The 23447-nt window shown below is 33.0% G+C and overlaps 1 protein-coding gene across 1 annotated transcript in view; it reads right to left on the minus strand.

Moving 5' to 3' along the window:
• Positions 1 to 2909: 2909 nt before the first annotated feature.
• Sema3d (semaphorin 3D) overlaps positions 2910 to 23447 on the minus strand; it is a 100364-nt gene continuing 79826 nt past the window's right edge. The window contains exons 12-16 of the mRNA XM_015488221.2: positions 22635 to 22676; positions 19688 to 19845; positions 17712 to 17776; positions 11715 to 11854; positions 2910 to 4804 (exon numbers count right to left, since the gene is read on the minus strand). Coding sequence (XP_015343707.2) covers positions 4397 to 4804; positions 11715 to 11854; positions 17712 to 17776; positions 19688 to 19845; positions 22635 to 22676 — 813 coding nt within the window. The 3' untranslated portion in view covers positions 2910 to 4396. The remainder of the gene's footprint in view (positions 4805 to 11714; positions 11855 to 17711; positions 17777 to 19687; positions 19846 to 22634; positions 22677 to 23447) is intronic.

Genomic DNA, 23447 nt, shown 5'->3' on the forward strand with positions numbered 1-23447 from the left:
ATTTGTAGATATCAAGTGTCATTCGTGTGTATAACAAGTTGGACATATAATTTTCTCTGAAAGTAATTCAAGAAATGTCTTTGTTAAGCAAAAATATAAACAAAATATATACCCTAAAAGCAGATAATAGATGAGTATTTTAAAATTTCACTTATTGGATAACAATTGGAAACCTTAAAAGAAGTGGTGACCTGTGGTGATAATGTTCATCACAGTAAACCAAAATTTAATTAATCACAATAAAGTTTACCCATGTAATTGTATCAAAGTGGGAGAGATGCTTATTCTTTTCTTTCATAAAAGAAATCATTGCGTATTTACAGTGCAAAAATATCTATTTAAATTTTTCAGGACTTATTTTCCTTGATATATTTTTTCATTCAATGCTATGCATAAAATTTATTTGACATATTTTCAGTTTAAAAAAAAAACAAATTTGCACACAAACCAATACTGTTTATGATCATAAAACACTAATGTTTGTTTTATTATAATACAACCAAAATATACACTTAACAATTTTCAATTATTTTATAGTACAAGACTACATTTCTTTTAAAATAGCAAAATAATAAGTTCAAAATTGATTGCTAAACACTCACAAAACCAGGATTAAATTACATGATTAACTATGGCCTTTGACATATATTTGCCCTTTCTTAAAAAAAATTATCTCAAACTTTTTATAAATACTGTATACTACAAATGCTTAAATGAGAGGTATAAGTCATGTGCACTTTTAATGTATAGAAACTGGAAATTATAGATTTTTATTTCTTTTAACCTCACATGTAAGCTGAATTACTTAAGTATTTTTATCATTTACTCTGAGAAAAATATACCTTTTTATAAAAACATTTCACTTATTTTCTTTTCTTTAAACTATCTATTCCCAATAAGGTGAATTAATTAAATCTTATTATTTAAGACAAAGGCGACATTCTAAGAGGGTATTTCAGCTTTGATTCCATTTGTCTTAATGATAGATATAAAATATATCTCATGTTTCAGCAAAAGAAAATTAGTGTTTAATAAATGATCTTGTTTAACTTTTATTATTTGATAAAATCTGAATGACACCAAGTTGTTCTTAAAAATTCATTTTTGATAATTTGAAAAAACAGACCCTGACTCTTAATTTATATTTTAGTTGAGTCAGCAGGAATAAAAAATGTATAAGAAGAGCCAAAAATAAAACCAAAGAAAATTTTAAAATAAGACCATTTTGTAGCCAGAATATTGTTAATGAGCATTATTTTAAACAACAAAATGATAAAATTGTGAATTACACTTCTACTACAGTTGTGGCTTTTGCAAATTAGTAAATTTTTTTCTATGACTCTTTGCTTTTCTTAAGTAATTTGGTTAGTTTTGAAATGTTCATACAGTTATATGAATATAGTGTTATGATTTCTAAACAAATTCTGAAAATTCCCAATAAATTGTAAATGAATGCAGACAGGCAGTATTCCACTTAGCAGTATAAATAGTTAGAATAAAGTGCAGGCAAAAAAAAAAAAAACACACACAGAAGGAATTCAAAGACATGTGTATTGAAGGTAAGGGAGAAAAATATGAAATCAAGCATAAGTAGCCATTTTAAGATTCTGTCCAGAGAGAGCTGATTTCTTAGAAAATTTGAAACTATTAACAATAATTTTCTTTTTTATTATTTCAAACCAAATTTGGTAAAATCCTGAGTGGTAAAGAGGTACATACTGTGTTTGTAAAGTTAATATATTTACACTGTTTCTCTAAGTGATTTGGATTTATGATTAAGAGGTTCAAAAATTAAATGTCGTTTCAATAGCCTGTGTTTAAAAATACACATAAATCTTTGTTCCCATGTTTTGTTTATAAAATTTTATTTTCTAATAATGTTTCAAATATATTTTATGCAATCATCATGAATTAATAATTCTGTATCCAAGGCAGTCAGAATTATAGATAGAAAGCATAAAATAGCTTTCTAAAATGTTATCTGATCACTAAGAAAGACTTAAAAACTACTTGGACATTCATATTTGAATGAAAATAAAATCTATTTTTACAAGTCAATCCTAACTAGTTACATTTGAGCTTCAGATAATTTTTCCAGAATCTTCCATATTTGCATATTATTTTCTGATGCACAAATATTGAAATCTTAAAAATAAAGCATGTTCTCACTTACTTTGAGCCTGCTATGAGTTCCTGGGACATTCTTATACCAGAAAATTGATAGTTACAAACATTCACGTATGATATTCAGTTAGCAGTCTAACCCTGCCACAGCTATTTTTATGGATTACTTTTTCAGAATAATTCATTCTGGTTCACTTCTATTAAAACTGTTCCTTAATTTTTTTCTTATAGCAACATTTACAAATATTCATGAACTCCGCTGCCTTTCCCATCTGTCAAGAAATTTGTAATGTTTTGAACAACCCACAATAAAAAATTTAAAAAAAAAAATATTCATGAATATAATATCAAAAGAGGGCACTCAACATCATGTATCAGTGTGACTACTTTGAGATAGGTAAGTAATGCACATAAAAAAAAAAAACAAAAAAAAAACGCAAGACACAGATAATGTTCTGAACACAGAGACAGTCACAGGCTCGGAAACAAGTGGCCCTCTCATCACTCTAGTTCTCACAGACTTTTCTTTCAAGACATGTAGAATGCATGAGAAACGAGCAACGTCTGTTATTTAGGTTTCTGAAAAGCTGCCTTCCATGTGAGGAAGTGACTAATTTTTCATTTCACACTATAAAGGGCGTGAAAAGGCAAAACAGAAGAAGGCTAAGGGTTGTGTGTTGTAAGAAGGAAAGGTGAGTCCTGCCCAAACAGACAGGAAAACCACCATACGTATTCAGAGGGAAAGTCAAATTAGAAACACTTGAACAGGATAACAAAATATGAAAGGTGTTTATGTTAATGCTGTGAGTTTATTTTCTTTACATGTGGTAGGCTTATTTATTGTTAAATTACTAAAACAATGCTACTTGAATTACAACATATCACCTAGAAATTCAAGAAGGTTGTGCGAAAAAAGATGTGTCAAAGAGTTAATTTAACCCTTTCCGTTGTCAAAATTTTGTTATTTAGCAAATACATATCCCCACTCCCACCATGGTCTTTTACTTAATTCTCTCTTAATGTATTATATATTGTTCTTTGCTAGTCACTCAAATATAATCCAATAATCCAATATTCAGGAGAGAATAAAGAAAGTGTATGAATATAATATACAGAGTATGATAAATACTTTGAAAAAAGAGAAGAAATACATACTGAAATACCATTGGTTATAAATAAAATATGTTCATCCTTCCCATGATCCTTTAGAAATTTGACTTTTCCTCAGACTTTTGCTAGAAGTTTGTTATAATCCAGACTTTTTTAACAGATAAATTACAAATTGGCAGCTATTTATGCTCCCAGTGAAAGGAGCTCTGTTGCATTTTGTCCACTTTGTGATTATTTTGTGAGGATATGAGTTTTTCCCCAAAGCCAGGAGTTATGGCTATCTTTCCTTCTGTCTCCTAACAAATCCCATCTGCATGTCTTCCCAGTAGGGTATAGTATACATCATGATGTTTCCCTTATTTTATTAAAATATTCCCCATATCTTATTAAAATATGTATTAAGCATCCTATCCCTGTAGAGCTTAGCATATATTCTAGAAATACACAACTAAGAACCAATTTCTGTGAACTTATTTCTCCTTACAAATCATAAGGAATCCTGGGAAGTGTATTAATGCCCCTCAGTAAATCAATGTTGCAGTGCACTAAATGCAACCCTTGTGGCCTGAAAGAAATAGTGCACCTCTCCAAATTCCCACACCACACTGCAAGAGCGAATGGCTCACTGGGAAAGTTCCTGTTAATAATGTGAGCTGTTTTAATTTGTGCCTTTCCTTTCAGTTCCCTCCACAAGATAACCAGTTCTAGCAGTGGAATGATTTATCTTTTCATAAGAACATAGCACAACTGTATGGCAAACTCCATGCTTAATGGACATGCAAGGAAATACAGCACCTCAATACAATATCGAATTTGATGCATGCTTAGCTCAATTATTTACAAGACATAATGGATTCAAAAATTCAAAATAAAACATTTGCAAATGTAAAACTCCTATTTTCGGGATACTTCTTGCACTTTGCAGATACAAGCTTAGTTCTTGGAAAACTGGTTCAGATGAATGATTTGCCCTTATATTATTCCGTATTCACCACATATAGTCTTATTGAATACAGATTGCTTGTTCTTGTGTCTTGTCAAAACTCTATAGAAAGCATTTATGAGTTAGTAGGAAGGATGTACAAAACAGAAGACAGTGTTTTTGCAGGTAAACAATTCTTTTTTAAATTAAGAAAAATTAGAAAACTACGTAGCCACAGCTCTAAGAATCATCCAGTTCTCGATGATGCCTCCGATTTCGTTTCTTCTTCATTTCCTGCATGTGCTTCCACTTTGGGCCTCCCTTGTTTCGCTGCCTCCGCTTCTCCCTGTGCCACATCTGTTCGCAGTACTGGTCAAGGCTGAAGTTCGGGCTGCTAAGGATTTGGATGTAGTCTTTGTATCTCAACCGTGACTCAGCCAATAGATCCTTGACCTGCCCCTCCTCATGCTCTGCCCTCTGGGTATTTTCCATCTGTTCATTCTCAATGACATTCAGAGTCAGTTTCACGATGGTGTGGATGAAAGTGTGCTCTTGCGCTTTGCAGTAATATATCCCAGAGTCCTTCTTTTGCAAACTTCGAATCAGTAGCCCATATTCCGTTTTGATGATCCTTTCATCGGGTTTCAACTACAGAATTGGAAAAATGCAGGTAATAAATTAAAAACAGAGAGGGCTATGAGCAAATGAAAACAGGCTACATAGTTTTACTTGGATGAATCTAAAAATTATATTCCCCGTGTCTCTGTCATCAAGCATAACATCATCAGCCAGAGCTGAAGAGGGTGAAAAAAATGCAAACAAAGTAGCCTCCAAACCATATCCTGAATTTTTTACGTTGGTATCTTACACAGTCTAACTGAACCTTTGGAACCCAGTGAGTTTTCCTCTCAATACACAGATGGGAATGAAGAAGTTCAAAAAGCACTGAAGTAAAACTGACCTTTGCAGAGATTTCAGATAGCAACTGGTGTACTAAGATAAAAAATTGTCATGCCAATTTCAGAGGAAGAATGTGACATTAACAATCATTTTGTACAATACAAAGAAACTTTAGTGCATTCTTCTACCTATAATGTAGAAGAGAACAAACACTCCAAAAGAAATTTACTCTGTTTTCTGGATATCACCAAATAAATGACCTGAATAGCATATGAAAGCTGTAAGTGGTGACCTGTTAAAAGTCAAGTAGAAAGGCTTGCATGCAGCTTTTGGATGTCGGAACTGTAAGTGAGCAGGCCCATAGTCAGAAAGTTAGCAACATTCAAAGCCGAATGTCCCTTTTTACTATGGACTAAATTTTGATACTGTGTAGATATGTGATACTTTAGACTATGTTATTTGTAGAAATATGTGCCCTACCTCGGTATTCACTAACATGGTAATGTGATTTCAAGTGTGAGAAAGCACCATGAACAAAAAGAACCTCCCCTGAAATGTGATGCCCTTCATCCTTTGTAGCAGTTTTGCTGAAAGACAATTCAAACACGAAGCTTGCCTGGCCCACAGACTGGTGTGAATAGTGAACTATCTTCAGTAAAAGTAGAGGCATGTTTACCAGCACAAGTTCCCTGTTCAATTTGGCGTATTGTTGAATGGCTAGGCATGAAGTGGAAGAAGAACAACAAAGAAACCTGGACTATTTCCCAGTTTACACATCTGCCCCTGCATTGTAGACTTTTACTTGATGAAAATCAAGGAAGCATAAAGATTGTTAAATTAAATTTATTCACAGTGGGTGGACTATACTTTGCATCTTTATGTGAAAAATATGTAGGGAAAAATCCCTCTAATTCTGGAAATATGAGAAAAGGAAAAGAAACATCTCTGGCTACTAGCCCAGTTAACTAACAAGTATATGGCAAACCACCCTCTGTGCCAGTGGAGTGCAGCTGGCGGGGTACCATTTGAGGCCAAAGGCAGGTCACAGCTCAGATCCCTCGTTAATGAGGCTGAATGGTCTCCGGCCTGTCTTTACTCTGCACTGAAACCACACCATCAAGGTTTTGTCTGTTTGTTTCCCTTATTTTGTGCAATTAGTGTGTTGGATATATAGTTTTCTTTTCCTAATGGATTTATTGTGAAGGCCCAGGCATTTTTAAATGCTACAGTAATACAAACTACTGAATCCATTTACATTTTCCTACACCATAGGAATCCCTGCCTAAAATGGACGTGAATTTGTATTTGTAAGGCTCTAAAGGGCCAATAACAAAGAGAAATGCAATTGAACACACTACATACACTTGTTCTATTTAAGTAATTTCATTGTAAGAATTATTTTTTAAAATTTAAATAAACCTTAAATCTCAAAATACTGGCTCTATACATTGAATTCTGGTCTCCACTGGCTCTGCTTCCTATGATGATTCACTTATCTTCCCTATTGGTCTCCCATCTATCAAACTGGTGTGTAGCATATGGTGTATTTAGGGGATTAAAAGCAAAGCTCTTTGAAGGTTAAAGTGTGAAGTATTATTAGCAACATTATAGACTACTGCCATGTTGTTTGAGAGATAATATTCTGAAGCTTTTATTTCTGTAATTCCCTTAATAGAAAACAGACTAAGGCTATTAACATGACAAAGTGGGTGACTTCAGTTCCAGTTCATTGTTAGATTACCTTTGTACAACCTGTATTCTCGCTAATATTTAAACTGCATTTAATGTGGCTTTTGGAGATTGTCACAGCTTTGACTCAGTACTCATTTATTGTTCTCTTTAATCCTCTGACAGGAAGAAATTATGATTTTGACTTCACACATATTGTGCAACACTTCATCATTACTTCTGCTATTCTCTTTTTGTATCCTGTTTATGTTGTTTTATCATAAGATCTAGTTCCCTTTCCTCCTTTCCACTCTAACTTTGTTCCCCACAGGACTCAAAATTTCATAAACACCTGGCTTTTCTTTACTTGGTCATGATCCTTCACATTTTCTTTCGTCCATGGAATGCTTAAGTTGTTCTTTGTTTTTTGATCTGTAGATGGAAAACTTGCCTTAGCAGATTTTGAATTTTATATATTTACCTGCTGCCTATTAGATCATTTAATCAATTTTTGTTTCCTTTCTAAAAATTTCAAAAATATGGCTTTAATGAAATGGCATTTTTAATAAAACATTTTGAAGTGATATCTTTTCCAGGATTTTCACATTTTAGAGGCAAAAACTGTGACCAGAGTTAGGAAATTGATTAACATTTGCCTACTTTACATTCTTGCTTTCTGTGAAGCTTTCATTCTGTGCTGGAATAGGATGCATTATGCAGCCTGCATCTCCACAGTGAAATGTCAGCACAGTCCGTTTAGAAATGCAGCTCCTCTACAGAGATAATGTAATCTTTGGTCACTGATTTAAGCTCATGGAATTCTCTTCACTCTAGAAGTGATATGCAGAAACTGTTCTACCTTACAAATCAAAACCATGCTTGAACTGGGATTGACTACCCATTTGCCTTATGAGAACAAGGATTATATATTTGGCATTATTAAATGTAGATCTTCAGTGAAGGGCAATTCATTTAATGAAAGAAGAGAAACAGGAAAAGGACAAAGGACATTTAGGTACTAAGCAGCAGACAAAGGTCAGGGCCTTTATCTCTGATAATAGTGCCTAATGGTAATTCCTTTACAGATAATTCACCTGTCAGTTCTTTCATACTTAAACCATTGCACATGTCTTGGAGGAGACTAGAGCCTCAAGAATACTTCCTTTCTCTAAAATGCAGAAAATATTACTAGAGACATGTTAGGATTAAATAAAGTAGAAGGATCCTGGTGTGAAGAAACAAATGTTTATTAAAATGTTGCAAAAATTTATCTCTATTTGAAATAAAGCAATGAAAGGTTTCTAATTTCATATGGGAAAAGGAAAAGGAACTAAAATGGAATAATATGCATACATATTTTAAGTCTCAGAGTATGCTTATACTAAATGAATAATTAATTATAATTTAATATAATAAAATATAAAGTATAGATGTAGAAATAAAATCGTAAATAACTAGGAAATATATATATATATATGCTTGTCATGTGACAAGGGTCTCAAAGAGTAATGACTGAGACATTATACAGCTACTAAATTATTAGATCTGCCTATAACAGATAAAAAATTTTATAGAAAAGTCAGGAATTGTTAGGGACATAAAACATAAAGATTATATCAAAATAAAATTATTTATAATATGTACATCATTGTTATTAATATCTATAATATATAAAAGACTTGATGAAAGCATTTTGAAATTATCTATCAATAAAAACTAAGCAAATGATAGGCAAAGCAATTCACCAAATGCCACTCAAACCAATAGCTAAGAAACAATGGTATGTTCATATACACTAATAGATAGTACATAATATGTTTCTTTATATCAAACTGGTAAAAATTTTCTTAAATTGGAACACAATTTTGCTTCAGTTCAGAGTATGCACTAATATGGTGATTTCAATGGGAAATTATCAAAATGTGGTTATCAAAAAACATAAAGATAATCAATGTCTTTAACTGATTTCTTTTCCTCCTAAGAATGTGCCCTAAGAAAATAGAAAAGTACAAGAAAAATTTTGAACAGAAGGGAAGCTCATTTTTTTTTCTTAGAGAAAACATGAAGTATTTTTTAAAAGTTTGGTTACTTATGACTATGGGTCAGAGTGATAATGGAAAATGCTTCCAGCACAGTGATGAACACTGTAGTGAAACAGACACTAAAATATTACTCTGCTTATCTACACTTAGTGGCATCCTAGTTCTTCATGTGTTATGCAATTTTAAAGCCATTTACATTGCTTTTATGATAAAAAGAACAAAAATAAAATAAAGACTTGGGAACAGAGAAATGAAAATATTTGAAGATGTTTGAAAAATGGGAAAATCCACAGAGAAAATGCAGTATGGTAAATGGCATGAAGTATTGCCTCTTTATTCATTAACATCCCAAAAGTTCAACAGAAGCTTGGGGACTGCCTATTAACTTGCATAGTTATAGCATAAACATCATCAATTTCAAGAACAGCTTTATAAGAAAGTCAGCAGATAACTGACTCATGACCTCCCCAACAGCACCCAACTGTGACACAACTCAGTAAGGAAATGTTCTCCTCCTGGCAGAGAATAACCTGGTGACAGCCTCTGTGCCACAGGAGATCATGGTCTGTCCCTCAGGCTTTTTTGAGTGGAGGAAAGATTCCAAACTGTGACCTTATGGGTAAGGAACAGAAGGTATCCTGCTGGGAAAAGTGCTTCATGCAGTCTGGATGTTGTCCTTTTCCTAGCTCAGGAAGCAGAATTGCATATCCTGGACTATGTGAAACTGGCCATTTAAAAGACAGACAAAAACAGTCCAAACATTACAGCTAAGATACTTTTAAGTAAGATTCAATAAATACTCTATTTCTGCTCCATTGAAATTCATGGAGCATGGTACCATCATGACTATATGATATACTGTTAAAAGGTACATTAAAGTAATGCATAGCATTTTCAGGAAAATGAAAGATGTGAATGCAAACAACCACAGACAAATGTAGTTATCTGCATTTATACACAACAGATTACATTTGCTATGGAGGAAAAAAAATCACTGATTGAACAGTTATTCTTAACCAAAAGGAAATCATCAAATTTATGAACTATAAAATTAAAATTACTAGCTTATTAAACTTAAGATTAAGATATTTCAATGTAACTACAAGCAATCTGCATGTTAAAAATACAGATAACATTCTTCCAATATTTCTTGGATAAAAAGTAAAAACCTTCTATTTTGAAATTAAATAATTAAATTCTATATCAGATAATGTTCCAATATATATTGGTAAAAATGAGAATTTTTAAGATACATGTTTAGTGTAAATATGGTTCTGCATAATCTTATAATTTATGAATGTCAGTAATGATGAACAATCGAGTTTTATTGGATAACTGTGACATAATAAAGAATGGAGTTATTCCCTTGGTATGGTATTAAGTACATAGAATCAACATTTTGATAGAAAAATTATCCTTGTAGATTTTAGGTAAAGATACTTTTTTTCATGTAACAGAAGAATTATATCATTAAATCAATTTCTTATTACAAAATTTGACCCTGCTACTCCAAAGTTTTTCAATCTCAGCAGTATTGACATTTGATGTCGGATAATTCTTTCTTGCGGGTAATTGTGCATTGAAATTCTGTGTATTACCTCTGACCTCTACAGACTACATACCAGAAACACCCACTTACCACCCACCCACTTAGTTTCAATGACCAAAAATGTCCCAGGAAACTGCCAAACATCAGTCTTCTCAGAGCAAAATTGCCTGAGATTGAGATCTACTGTCCTCTACTAATGTTTGATTACTTAAATTTACTATTCTTAATGTTAGTAAATTTAACAAAGAGGTTGAGAAAGTGACAGCCTGCTCAGAAATCCTAGGCAGTCAAACCAATGGGAGGGTCATAATTATCTAAGCATGTGATCAGTATTATTCCTTATCCCACCTATTGTTATTGATAGATAGTATATGTGATATTATTATATACTTATAAGAACTCTGCTTTGAAATTCTACTTTGTTGTGTTATCTTGTTTGCTTTTTACAGTAATTTTTAAAGTTATTTTGTTCCATTAGGAAAATTCTGGCCTCAGAGGCTCAATTATATCAACACATCAGGTCCATGTTGCAAATCAAGACATCTATCCAGAATCCTGCATTCAATATATTATTCATTACAGCAGCCTCAGTTTAATATTGAGAGTTTTAGAATTCTGGTCTGAGCATCACTGCTTTCTTTCTGCCACTGTAGTAATAATCAACAATGACAAAGAATTCTGCCAATTAACCATTGTTATATGTCAATCAAATAACATCAGTTCATGATTTCCTAAGTTACCCAAAGTAATAACATTAAGTTCCATAATACACAAAACCTATCTATGTTACAAAATCCCCATGAAATATTTCAATCACATTTATATGTTAGGAAAATTAGCAGAAAGAATGGCAAAAATTAGAGTAGCCATATTACATTTCCCTCTGTTCATTTAATTTTAATACATAAAAGTGAAAAAGTATATGTCCAAATACTTATCCAATAAATTTTATCATATGATAAAAATAGATATTTGTATTTTCATACAAATTTGACGTAAAATTCATTTTGTAATCTAAATTGAATACAATGTGAGTTAAAATTTAATATGCTACTACAGAGAGAAAAAAGATTGCCTTATTCATGGAGTAGTCAAATCTTTATGAAATAACAATTTTTAAAATTAATATAAATTAATTTTAAAACTTCACTCTACTTTTAAATATATTTGACTAGTGTATTTATATTAAATTGTCCAATTTAATAATGCATTAAATTGACTGATTCTCAAAGCTATTGTCACCCTTTGGTGTTAGCACAAACTGTTATTTTCCCCTTTATCAAATAGCGATTAGAGTATCATATGGCACTAAAAGTTGAATATATCTCATAGCCAAAACTCAATTTAAACTTTATACTATTTCCCTGAAGGTTAGCATTCTCTGATGATGATAACTCACCTCCTCTCGTTGTTCATCTCCTGTCCGCTGGATATACCACTTAATAGATGCTTGTTGGGATTTAGGTATACATTCCAGAAAGGTTGAATTAAATTCAATGCCAAAAATCACTTTTTCATCAGCAGTTTCATGACTAATGCCTAGAAAGCAAACATGGAATAAAAGATTAACCTTGACCTGATTGTAAAAGCAATGGGAAAATAAAATGATTCAGAACAGATGCCATCAGGAAAGAATCATGCACATTACCAAACAGAAAGGAAATTCATCCTAGAATATTATTGCCTTCAAGTCAAATATTATCCAATAGATTAATTTTTTTAAAACTCTACATTTGTATTGCAATTTTTTCTATTTCATCACTATATTAACAATTTGCAGTTTTGGTTGGTTTTTTAAAAACAATTCACAAGATTTAATTCTAAATGTATTTTTTTTTCTAAGTATGATCTTTAGCACATTTTAATGTTCTAACATTTTTATATAAAATATAAATAATTGTGTGGTTACTTCTGCTATTTACTGTACTTTTAAGAGATTCTAATTGAATGGGTCCACAGAGATGACCAGATAACATTTAGAAATTTTGATGTCAGAAAAATTAGTACAGTGATACTTGATGAAATTCTGTGATGAGAATACTCCACATAATCTAAGACTCACAATCTGGGCCTTATTTGCATTTTCTACCATATTTTTTTCAGAGATTCTTTAGCCTGACATGCATTTGCTATGAGATAGTTAATGGGATGCTAAGAAGCAGCATCTCAGACAACTTATTTTTGTAAATCAACTGCACCGTCTGAAATACATTTCATCCAGAATAGCCAAAGTCTGTGTCCCTTGTGAAATTGAAGATCTGTAGCTTAAATCAAATAAAAAATGATGGCTGCTCCGCTTGGCCCAAACAGACATTTTTTTCATCACACATTTAAATATCTCCATTCTACAAATGGTCCTACTTTAGCAAGTTAGACATTAACCAAGGACTATGGTTTGAGGGACTAATGGTAATCCTAAAGAAAAGCACACAAAATTCTCAGCAATGGCATGCATGCACATCCATCCCATGACTTGTTTTTAAGAAACTTCTTTTGAATATATTTGTATTTTACGTACAATGATTAAGTCAAGCACATTAACAACTTTTGAATTAACCTTATCTAATCTTCACAATGCTTGGATTCTATTTAAAATTTCTAACTCATCAACTATCTCCAGCATTTCAGCAGATTATATCTGCAATTTTCACAGTTAATAAAATCCTAATGCACAGAAGATCACAAGTGCCAATGATGGGAGAGAAAGACGTGGACCACTTCATAATAACAGATCCTGAGAAAGGGAATTTGTCAACAAAGCAGAGAGTACCACATGTTGACTGTCAGGTTATGAGGCAAGCAATCAGAAGAAACTCAGATTGACTCAAGCAAAGAATTGGTCAATTCAGTAAAGGAAAAATTAGTAAAATATACTGAAAAACTGAAATAGTAAACAAATAGTCTGAAATCTTTTTTTTTTCAAATCAGAAAAAAACATACCTATAACATAGTCACCAAAACATTTGTTTGACTGAAAATAAATTTATTGCTTTTTTTCCCCCCTTTCCCCTCACTTTCTCTTATCTTTTCATTTGTATAACAATGAGGGTCTCCTTTCTTTACCATGCAATTTCCCTTCTCTCTCTCTTTCCCTCCCTCCCCTCTCGTCCCTGTTTAATGGTGATCTTCTTCTCATGTTCTTCCTCCCTATTCTGTTCTTAGTTGCTCTCCTTATATCAAAGATGACATTTGGCATTTGTTTCAACGAGAGAGAGAAATGAATTACAGTAGATGGGGTAGAGGGAGAAGATGGGAGGGGAGGGGGATAGTAGAGGATAGGAAGGGCAGCAGAATACAACAGACACTAGTATGGCAGTATGTAAAAAGTGGATGTGTAACCAATGTGAATCTGAAATATGTATACGGGGTAAAAATGGGAGTTCATAATCTGCTTGACTCAAATGTATGAAATATGATATGTCAAGAGCTTTGTAATGTTTTGAACAACTAATAATAAAAAAAATTAAAAAAAAATTATTGCTGCTTCCTATAATGCTTGTCTCATTTTTCATTTTTAAAGTTCCCGTTTTTAAGTTTCAAATAGTATATGTATATTTAAATGCATATATATGTGTGTGTATGTGTGTATGTAATTATATATATATATATATATATGAAAATACTATTATGATCTAACCTTTAAACATGTAAAAGTCATATAGAATAGTATTTTAAAATGTTCTATCTTCCTTATTAAGTGTAATATAATTTGGAATGGGGCATTTCAATTTCCACATTGATGTCAAAAATTGTTTTTCACAGTAAGTGGCTGGAATATTTCTTTATATGAAATATATGGCATTGAGGTACAAGATTCGGTCTGGTTTCCATTGTCAAACATAGCTAATCTACATGTATTGATTTTATATCATTAGTAATCACACTATATCATAACATTTAACAATTAGTTAATTTAAAAAAAGAAAAGAAAGAAGGAACAAAGAATACATCTATTTGTCAATTATTCGAGAGATGATTACCTAGTAAGTACTACAAGCATTTATAGTGGTTTAGACTCAAATCATCTCCTTTCTTCTTTTCTACAAGTTAGTGTCTAAATTTGCCCTTTTCTCTACATTAAGACTATAACTCCTTTAGTTGTAGGTATTCTCAGAGAAATTATTTAACTCCCAAAATTGACTCTCAGCCTCTAGCTCCTCCGAGTCTAATCAATTATCCATAAGGAGATAATTAATTTAATTTAAAAACTTTTCTGAGAAATATGAAATAGCTCATCACTTGGAAAGTAAACATAAATTTCATGGAATAACATGAGACTGCCACAAATGTAACCCAACCTATATGAGGTCTTTCTGTTTTTGTTTTGTTATGTTTCTAGTACTGGGATTGAATCCACTTGTGCTTTACCATTGAGCTACATGCCCAGACCCTTTTTAAATTTTATTTTATTTTTAATTTTGAGACAGGGTTTCAGTAAAATGCCAAGACTGGCCTTGAACTTATGATCCTCCTGCCTTAGGCTCCAGTATCCTGGGATCACAGGCAGGTACCACCATTCCAGGCTTTATCTGGTTTTAATTTTTATTACTTTGTAAAATTTAGTTTTGTCTTTAAAGCATACTTCAAATGCTACCCATCTATGTAGGCTTTCCTTTACCCATCCATTATACAAACAGTCTTAGGTGTCCAACATACTAGGATTATTTTAAGTGCCTGGGTAAATATGGCAGGCGAAATCACTGACTTTAAGAAACATATATTCTAGTGACACAGACAAAATAACCAAGTAAATGAAGAAAGTATATAGTATGTGGTATTATCTGCTACAAGAAAAAAAGAAAAAGAAAGAAAAGAAAAAGAAAAAGTAGATTAGGCAATAGTAAGTAGAAAGAAGAAAAGTATTTCTGATGGCAAGATCAGGAAAGGTCTCTGAGGGATTAACATTGAGGCATAAAATTGCATGATATGAAAGTGGAGCTATGTGAACTTCTGAGGGGAAATACAGGGGACAACAAATACAAACAGCTCTGAGGCAGGAAACAGATTGGTGCTCTCGAAAAAGACAAAGCCAGTGAGGGGACCATGCAACAGTATATGAGAGAGGGTCAAGAAGGTGTTGGGACCAGGTGAAACAGTTTCTCATGTGCCATGGTAAAGACTGTGGATTTGTACTACTTGTTCTAAGAAGCTAATGAAACATTGTTAGTAAGGTAATGATGTGATCTGACTGAAGTTTTGAAAACACTACTCTGGTTACTGAGTAAGATATAGACTGCAGCAGAGCAAGCATGGAAGCAAGAGACCAGAAAAGGGGCTACAGAAGAGGAATCGAGGTATCAGTGAAGATGAGGAAGAGGACTTATTGAGAAGTTGGTAGTAGGATATGAAAATAAGAAAAGAATAAAGATGTGATTCTGAGCTGCTTTTTGACCTAAGCAGCTGGGGGAATGGAAGTGCTATTTATTAATATAGGAAAGTACAGAAATACAGCTTTGGAGAAGATAGTAAGAATTCTTAGACATATGTTGGAGATGTTAACTATGCATTCAGAAGGATTTATTGAGTAGGTATGCAAGCATTCCAGACTGGCAGACAGGGATGAGCTTAAACTGGACTATGATTTTAGGAGTCAAATAGCTTCTGATAGTACTGAAGTGATGATATTGGGGGAAAGAACAGATGGAGATTGAAAAAGTGGTTTGGGTCACTGGAAAACTTGTTGCAAATGAAAAGAAAGGTTGAGAGTACACAGAAGGTACAGTCTGCAAGGTAACAGGTAAACCAGAAGGATGTAGTGCCATAAAAGCATAAGTGGGCAAGAAAGGCTTGATAGTATTTTCTGATTTTTCTCTTGTAAATACCCCCACTGTAGCTGACTACAGCTACCAGTGGTTTAAAACCAGCTCACAAAATAACAAAGTAATGAGCAACAGGTTTCATAAGGCTACAGCATACCACTGCAAGGAAGTTAAGGGGAGAAAGTGTTTCAAGGAAGAGGGAGTTAGAGATTAAATAAATATGAGAAGTAAAAATTTGCCATTGAATTTGGCAAGAAGGAAATTGCTGGTGACTTTAACAAGAATGGATTGAGCAAAGTGACGATAATAAATGCAAAAAACTGGACAGCATGGGTTACAGCAGGAATGCCATATGGCAAGGTAGAGACAATAACTCTGAGCCTTAGGGGAAAACTGTGCTTTATGTTGTTTTATTTATAACATTTATCATCAAATAACACAGCATTTTCACCTGTTTTTATTTTTATTGTCTGTTTATATTTATTGTTTGCTTTCTTCCCTAATGCACCTGAATATAAATTCTATGAATACATAGATTGCTTCCTTCTTGCTCATTTGTATGTCCTCCACACCTACCACAGTCCCTGATGTGCATATGGAAGTCACACAGTAGTGATTACTAAACACAACACTGGACATGACAGTGAGTCTCTTACATTATTAGAATGAGAAGGCAAACACACTGTGCTAGTCCTGAACTTATTTTTCAGAATTCTGAGTTAAAAATGACTGCCTTGCTTTTAAAACAAGAAAAAATTGCTGGGTTCATGTTATAAAATATGAAAATGGGGTCATTTTCATCACTAGTGGGATGATTAGTAACAATGTGATAAAGGAAATTGCTGTTTTTTTTCCACTGGTTGCATGTGTGCATTTGTGGGTGTGCATGCTTCTGTGTCCTACCTGAAGGTAGAGTAAAACTATGGGTTATCTACTTTTAGAGGTCCCTCTGTTTTTAGACTCACTCACCAGACTTCCTCTCTATTCCCCATCCTGCTTCTTTCCCACTCATTCTTTCAAGATCTTCCATTCTATGATTTTTGTGTTTCTGAACCATTCAGCCTCTGGTGATATCTTTTATTTTTTTGCTAAATTCCCATTGAGCCTTGATCATCTTATTTCCCCAAGGAATCCTAAGCCCTTTAAGGCATTCCTTGTCTCCTAGTATATTCAGAACAATCATGAATATATTTATTAATAGCTGAGTACAAATAAAGTATAGGCTACCTAAAACATCTTTCTAATAAGTGCCTATACTTTGACACACTTTCCTGAGAGGTCTCTTTTGAGTTTACTCTATATGTCCAACTGTTTTGGGCTATATCCTGCTTTATCTCTAAAAAGCAGTTTTCAAACTTTACAAGGACGGATAAGAGAGTAAGAAAAGAAACAAAAGCTAAAGTATAGGAATTTTAAAAGACATATGAAACAAATCATGATATAACAAAAGATTATTCACTTAGGCTTGTAGACAGGGGTTGATTTATAAAATCTCCTGTTGCTTTTCCAGAATATAAGCACTACACAAAATGAGATCTTAATATAATAGTTGTTTGGAGTCATGTAATTAAAAAGATATACAAAGCCTGGACTTATCATTTTAATTGGGAGAAAAAGCATATTAAACCAATACTTACTTTCTTCTATGTCCCAGCACTGGGTGATTGGGTCCCCATACTTTACATCCTGACGTCTAGCTCGCCTATGAAAAGAGGATTGGAGTGATGAGAACTCCAAGCTTTATAATCAGAATATAGAAAGGCTACACTTAACACTAATAGCAGCGGATGCAGAACTATACTTATTTTACTGCTCAATTTAAATGCAGTTCAATATTCCAGTCAACCTAACATTGATTTTGATACTACTAGTAGAGTAAATGCCTGATAGAATAGATAGTGTTTTGCATTAGGATGCTCTGAATTTTATTTAACTACTATTCTTTTTCTCTGACTTGAAAAATGATTGGACAGAATGGGTTGAACATAAATAGAATCCATGTTTATGATATGTGGTAACTACATTTCAAAATATTCAAAATACTTTCCTTTAGCATTTTGAAATGTAAAGTCCATTATTATTATCTATATTCATCCTACTGTGCAGTAGCCCACAGGGACTTCTTGCTCCTGTCTGAGTGTAACTTAGTACTCATTGATCAACCTCTCTCTGTTCCTCCCTCTGGTCCACTCCCCACTGTCTTTGTTGTAGAGAAGTAACAACAAACTTTCTTGGATAACTAAGGTGTTCCTCAAGGGCAGTACTGGTCAATGACAACCTTGTAAGATTCATCCCTCATATACATTTTTAGACTCTCACAGGCATTATACTAGGTAAGGGAAAACATCACAGTGGCATGTCTTTAAGATCAGAGACACAGTCTTGGGAAATATAAAAAGAAAAAAATTATGGAAGTATAAGGTACATAAGGTCAAGAATGTTTTTAAATCTTGGCTTCTTAAGGAACAGGGTCAATTAATCAAACTGAAGTTTTACTGCCAGCTAATGAGCATTCTGGTTTTTTAGCTTCCAGAAAAGAATTCCCCAAAGACTCACTGTGATGAGTACAACCTTTGCCAAAAACTATAGCAAAATGTTGGTGACTACTCACTTTTAACTTTTAATAATCATGTCTATCCACTGACATTTATTTCAGGAATTGAAGAGAATATAAAATGTGTCTTAACTTTAAGCAATATTTGCCATTGTAATATACATTCAACCTGTGTTGCCTAGAGTTTAGAATTTGACCAATCAAGCAAATTTCAAAAAGCAAAAAAGTGGTAGTAAGATTCATGTGTGTGCATGAAAAAAAAAAAAATCCTAAAAAATAGCAACAAAATAATACCACAATGTGTTGATGTTTTACATAGACGGAATGCACTTTTAACAATACTTTAGCAAATAATGTTATTTAGTCTGCATCTAAAACTAATTATCATAGTATATTTAGATAGTGTCAGGCATATTAATAGGCATTCAGGGTTTTCCCAGTTATTTTGCAAGTCAACAGTGCTGAAATGAATATCTTGTAACTTTGTGGTCTTTCTGCACATGAGTGAATAGTACAAATTCTTATTTGGGAATACTTGGCTCAAAGTAGCATTATTTCTAAGAATACATAAAACAATGAACTACACACAGCAGGGAAGCAATTTGCAGTTCAAGTACATATGATGAAAGAAATTGACCAAATTAGAGTTATTAGAATAAAAATAAAATTATACCAAGTTATTAGATGCACTGTGAGCTATAATAATATGTGCAAATTATTTGCAAAATAATAGGTATGAGTGTGTGCAAATTTAGAAATAAGATGGGAGAGACAGAAAAAGGAAAATAGTGAATAAAAGAACTTTTAGTGGTGTTTGACATAAATAAAAGAATATAAACAATGTGTTGGATTTTTTTAATAGTTTCACATTTTAGAATTCCAGAACATCTGTTGTATCCTCCTTCATAATTCAGTATTATGTAAAACTATGAAACTATATTATAATTTTAATATTCCTTCCAGAATCTAAGTTTTCTCCATTGTTCTCTTTAAACTATAAGACAAGGCATTTATGTGAGATATTAATCTTATAGAAAGGGAAGCTTCCTAATAACTTACCTCTTTGAAGTGGGTGCATATCGAGAGCATGCATTTCCATCCCAGGCACAGTAGGGGTCTCTGGCAAGACAGCAGTCTGCACAGGCTTTCCCATAAGTGTCACATCTGTGCAAGGCGAGCTGAACCAATCCATCCCGGGAACCAATGTACAATTGTTGCTGCAAATCAGGCAAAACAAATGAATTATAAGCATCTTTCAGATGAGTCTTATGAACTTCCTCTTCTTGAACACCACATAATAACACTAAATCTGTTTCCCCGGGTGTCCTGACCATTGTAAACACTTGTGCAGAAATGTAATGAAGAGTAAAATAAGTCAATTACTTCTATCCGTGGTAGGACTGTGGTTTGAAGATGCTGATACTGTATTGCACAGTGTTCTATAAAGCAAGAGTAAGCTTGGCAGTAATTTAAGAAGTTCAAGAAACAGCTGCTAGACTGAGGAATTAAGATGTCAAATTCTCAATAGTAGGAATTGGTAGTTTATATCAAGCACAGATGCTATAGGCAAAACTGATGGCCTTTCTCTGTCACGGTTCCTTACATGAGAGACAACTGAAGAGATTAATAAAACTTCATTCCATTTTTAAATTATTTCATTTGATAATGAAGTATTGATCTCTGAGAGCAACTAAGTTATTTAGTATCAGTATAAAGAAAGCACTAAGGAGGCTGAGAGATGCCACATCACAAATGAAAGTGTAGGATACTGAAAAAACAAAAAAGCAAATAAATTCATATTTTTGAAAATTAGTCCTGAAATTGATGCACCATTCACCATGTATACTTATTTGAGTGTCTGCAGTGGTGGTAGTGGAAGGGGAAAGAGGGGAATTCCACACAGACTCTATACAGTCAATGAACTCATGGTCAACTCTAGTGGACCATTCCAGGCTTTAAGTAGAGGGGAAAACCCCTTATAAATAGATCTTAACATAAGTAACACACACAATCAGTAATGTGTCTTACATATTTACTGCCCATTAAGCTCTCAGTTAAACCTTTCTTGTTACTAAATGCACCAGCCAAGCTTTACTATCAATTTTACTTAAATTCTCTTCAGTATTTGAGACCAGTGACCATACCTTCCTCAAAACTCTCTTCAGCACTTTTTCCTATACTTCCTCTTTATTTCTGCCTAAGACGTTTGTCTCCTCTGTGATTCCTTCCTTTGAATTAAATGTCAGATTTCTTTCTTTTCTGTTCTCATGTGCCCTTTAATGGGAAACTCAAAGGTATCTTGAAAACAGCCAAATCAAAAGTATAGCAGTTCCCCTAAAGCTACCCACCTGCCCTTCCTTGGCAAGAGACACCATCACTCATCCAGGCACGCAAGACAGAAACCTGGGAGTTGTCTCTGAGATTTCGTTCTTACACCATCTGTCACCAGGTCATTTCCATGCCCTCATATAGAAACCTCTAATCTGCTTCCTTCTCTCCCTCTCCCTTTCCACTACCACTGCCTTTGCATTGGTCCTTATCATTTCTCTCCTGGATTACTTTTAAGTGTCCTAACTAATTCTGCTGACTTCTGCCTTCTTTTCCAGCAACTCCCACTTCTATCATAGGACCCAATCCATCTTTCACACTGTCACACCAGACTGATCCTTCTAAAACAGAAAATCTTATCATGACACCCTCCTGCTTGAAATCTTTAATGGATTTCACATCCTTAAGATAAATTGTTAACCATCTTGGGAGGACATGTAGAATGTGCCTAATCTTACCCTGGCTTACTTAGATTCATTTCTAGCCTCCATCCCCCTTGAACACACATGTCCTTGCTCTACTTGTACATAAACTTACTAGAATTAGCTATGGGCTCTTATTTTTCACATCTTTACAAATGTTCTCCCTTTCTATTTGGGGTATTCTCCTTTATCCCATCCCCTTTCTTATTTTTTCTGGTTACTACAATATCCTTTATGGCTCAGGTCACATGTCTTTTTGATATCTTCCCTTGCTCATTCTGGCTCATTTCAGGCTACCTTCTATGTATATTTTTCCATTATTACTCAGTGATCTGAGTATGCATCTTTGTTTCTACCATGAACTTCCGGAAGTTATGTTATGTCATTTATTGATTTCTGTACTCTTATAGCACATTTGTAGGCCTTCAAGAAATAAAGGTTGAATGAATGAACAAATTCATGGAAAAGATCTGAAGAACAAACCTATTTATACCTTGCGCTAATAATTGCTCGGCCATACTAGGCAGAGTATAGTAAGACAATTTTAGCAACATATTAATGTTGAGCATGTTAATCATGTGATTTTCTTAAATCTTGAGGGTACATATAGAAATGATAATGCAAGTCTGAATTGTAAATGAATTGGGATTTCAAATATCATACCAGGGAGCTATGAAATTACATTATATTATTATCATTATTATATATAGCTACTATTAACTCTACACTTACAATGGGCTACTCTGTTTAAAACATTAGCCTACAGCATCCTATTTAAACTCACAAGTAACATAGAAGGTTTTTCAACTTTGCTGTTGAGGAAATTGAATCTGAGTGATAGATATTGAGTAATGTGATGAAAGTTGACTGTTGGGCTATTTGCCACTGCAGTCCATATTCTAACTCCTACGCTCCCTAATTAAAAATATTTTTTAATGGTTAGAACTAACATTTTACATATATTTCTTATGAACTTGACAGAAAGACACCAGAAAACTGAACTCAATTTTTAAGAGCCAAAAGGAAGGGGAGAATGTAGAATATAAAATATAGTTCAATAAGTGAACTTTGTCTCTATTCTTCCAAGGCAAGGTTGGAACAATGGTTTCTAATCAATAGTTTGAGAAACAAATAATCTGAAACTTTCTAAATTATCTGCAGTTTAACTTCCTATTCCAATGTATTCTTCAAATCAACATTCATTCACACAACTTATTACTTTTTAAAATATTTTTTACACCAAAAAGAGAACGTACCTGCTTTAAAGATAACTCCATGCTCAAGATGATTGATGGGTGCTGAAAATAGAAAGTAAACATCAATAAAGATAACCATAACATGATTTTATATTAGTCAATATGTTGTTTTATTTTATATATATATATAAAATTACTGAAGTCAAAGTCTGGATTCTGTTTGCTGTCTTTTTCCAATGTGTAGTGAATCTACCTTAACAGAAATGAGGAAAGTAATTATTTTAAAATATCTTCTTAAAGAAAAACAAACTAAATTTATGAAGAAGCCTTCTATACTGAAAATTGTTCCCAGTTACTCACAAGTTTTCTACTTCTTTTAAATCTGCTTATCTTAACTGTTTCCATATAATTCAAACTAGTGTTGACAAGAACATCTCCATAATTATTTATTACCTCTTTCTGCTCTTACTTAGATCAGTGATTCAAACACTTGTTCAAGTAGCAGAGTTCTGAAAAGCTACAGTACTCCTTGTAGATGGCCATATTCTTTATGTAACACTACAAGATGTCAATGCACACAATTTCATGATATGAACTAGAGCCTGTTTTATATGTAGAGAATACAGTTGTATGCATGCAAAGTAGAATCAGAAACTTGAACATAAAAGCTATCAAATGAAAAAAGGATTAAAAATAGTTTATCTATTATCTATATTCTATTTATTTTCATTTATTACCTGTCTGTATTTACTAGTTGACAAATAGTAGCAGATGTCAAAGATTTAAGAAAATTCATAAAATAAAAATGTTAAGCAAGAAAGTTTGTTTCATAACTTTTTTTTAATGATTTATACAACGTGGCCAAAGTCATTA

Source organism: Marmota marmota, unplaced genomic scaffold, assembly GCF_001458135.2.
Source record: "Marmota marmota marmota unplaced genomic scaffold, marMar, whole genome shotgun sequence".
Taxonomy (NCBI): Eukaryota; Metazoa; Chordata; class Mammalia; order Rodentia; family Sciuridae; genus Marmota; species Marmota marmota.